The sequence below is a fragment of the Myotis davidii genome, unplaced genomic scaffold, assembly GCF_000327345.1.
Source record: "Myotis davidii unplaced genomic scaffold, ASM32734v1 scaffold6925, whole genome shotgun sequence".
Lineage (NCBI taxonomy): Eukaryota > Metazoa > Chordata > Mammalia > Chiroptera > Vespertilionidae > Myotis > Myotis davidii.
The window spans coordinates 18,841-20,377 of record NW_006295661.1 but is presented as its reverse complement, the minus strand read 5'-3'; the positions used below and the strand labels follow the sequence as shown (position 1 = coordinate 20,377).

Sequence of the window (1,537 nt, the reverse complement as noted above, 5' to 3'; positions counted from 1 at the left end):
ATCCACCCCGCAACTGGAGTTGAGTCTAAATTCCTTTTTCTTTTTCCAGCACTTGAGTTGCCTAAAGAAAAAGGAAAGTTATCCTTTTCTAGACCAATCAGTGGTTTCGGCTCAAGGGTGGGTCTGCCCCAAGTCCAGCTCTGAACCCGTGGCACCTGGGTGACCTTCCCCCCACTTACACATCATCTGCAAGGTGATTACTTTCAGATTCACATCTGGACACACCTCTCAACCTCTGGGGGCCTCAGCATGTATACCGGCAGGGTTGGGTGGGAGGGGGGAGGGAGACAGGATGATTTCTCAGACAACACCCACCACCTACTGGCCACGTCCTGTGGAGGCAGAGTTCCCCACACTTACCTCCCTGACACAGGGACCTGGACCTGCTCTGCCCTGCCAGAGGCAGCCATGGTGCTCCTGCTGCTGCTGCCCCTGCTGTGGGGGGGTGAGTGAGCTGAGGGAGGGGGGCTGGGCAGGTGGGGGATCAGCATGGGCTGCCACTGAGCCTCTGCCCCTTCCCAGGGTCCCTGCAGCAGCTGCCAGGCTATGAGCTCCAAGTGCAGGAATCGGTGACAGTGTTTGAGGGTCAGTGTGTCCACGTGCCCTGCTCCTTCTCCTACCCGAGGAGTTCGTGGTCTTCCTCTAGCAAATTCTACACCTACTGGTACCGGGACGGGGACAACACAGCCTATGATGCTCCTGTGGCCTCGAGCAACTATAATAAACCAGTGAAGAGAGAGACCAAAGTCCGATTTCTCCTCCCGGACCCCAGGACCAACGACTGTTCCCTGCACATAAGAGACGCCAGGAGGAGCGACACAGGACGCTACTTCTTCCGAGTGGAGATAGAATATCCTGAATATAATTACCAAGGACATTTCCAAGGATATAAGTCCCAAGGATATAGTTACCAAGATAAAATGTTGGATTTGCAGGTGGCAGGTACGGCAGGGGACCAGGAAAGGACCCAGGGACATGGGACCCCATCTTAGAGCAGGAACAGGACACTGGACACTCCCTGTCCAGGTCTTAGGCCCTGGGTGGTGGGAAGATCACAGGGCCTGGGGAGCTCAGGGGCCCTGAGGCATGAATCCCACTCAGGATCACACTTTGGGTCCCCACCCCCTGGAGCCCATGCACCTGCCTTTCTCCCCTGCATCCCTGACAGAGAAACCCCACATCCGTGTACGGGAGCCTCTGGAGTCCGGCCGCCCCACACAGCTGGCCTGCAGCCTTCCAGGGGCCTGTGAAGGGGGACGACCTCTCACCTTCTCCTGGGCGGGAGCCGCTGTGGACTCGCTGGACCCCCAGAACCTCAGCTCCTCGGTGCTCTCCTTCACCCCGAGGCCCGGGGACCATGGCACCAACCTCACCTGTCAGGTGAAACGGGAAGGGTCCCAGTGGACCACACAGAGAACCATCCGGCTCGATGTCTCCTGTGAGTGTTGGAGGGGGGGCTGGATCTGTGTTGGTAATGGCACTGGCCAGTGTGTGTGTGTGTGTGTGTGTGTGTGTGTGTGTGTGTGTGTGTGCAGGA

General features: G+C 57.8%; 1 protein-coding gene across 1 annotated transcript in view; it reads left to right on the top strand.

The window, feature by feature from the left end:
* Positions 1-359: 359 nt before the first annotated feature.
* The window catches only part of LOC102767519 (sialic acid-binding Ig-like lectin 14), a 2,849-nt gene continuing 1,671 nt past the window's right edge, over positions 360-1,537 (top strand). Inside the window, exons 1-3 of the mRNA XM_015568195.1 lie at positions 360-445; positions 523-942; positions 1,160-1,438. Coding sequence (XP_015423681.1) covers positions 409-445; positions 523-942; positions 1,160-1,438 — 736 coding nt within the window. The 5' untranslated portion in view covers positions 360-408. The remainder of the gene's footprint in view (positions 446-522; positions 943-1,159; positions 1,439-1,537) is intronic.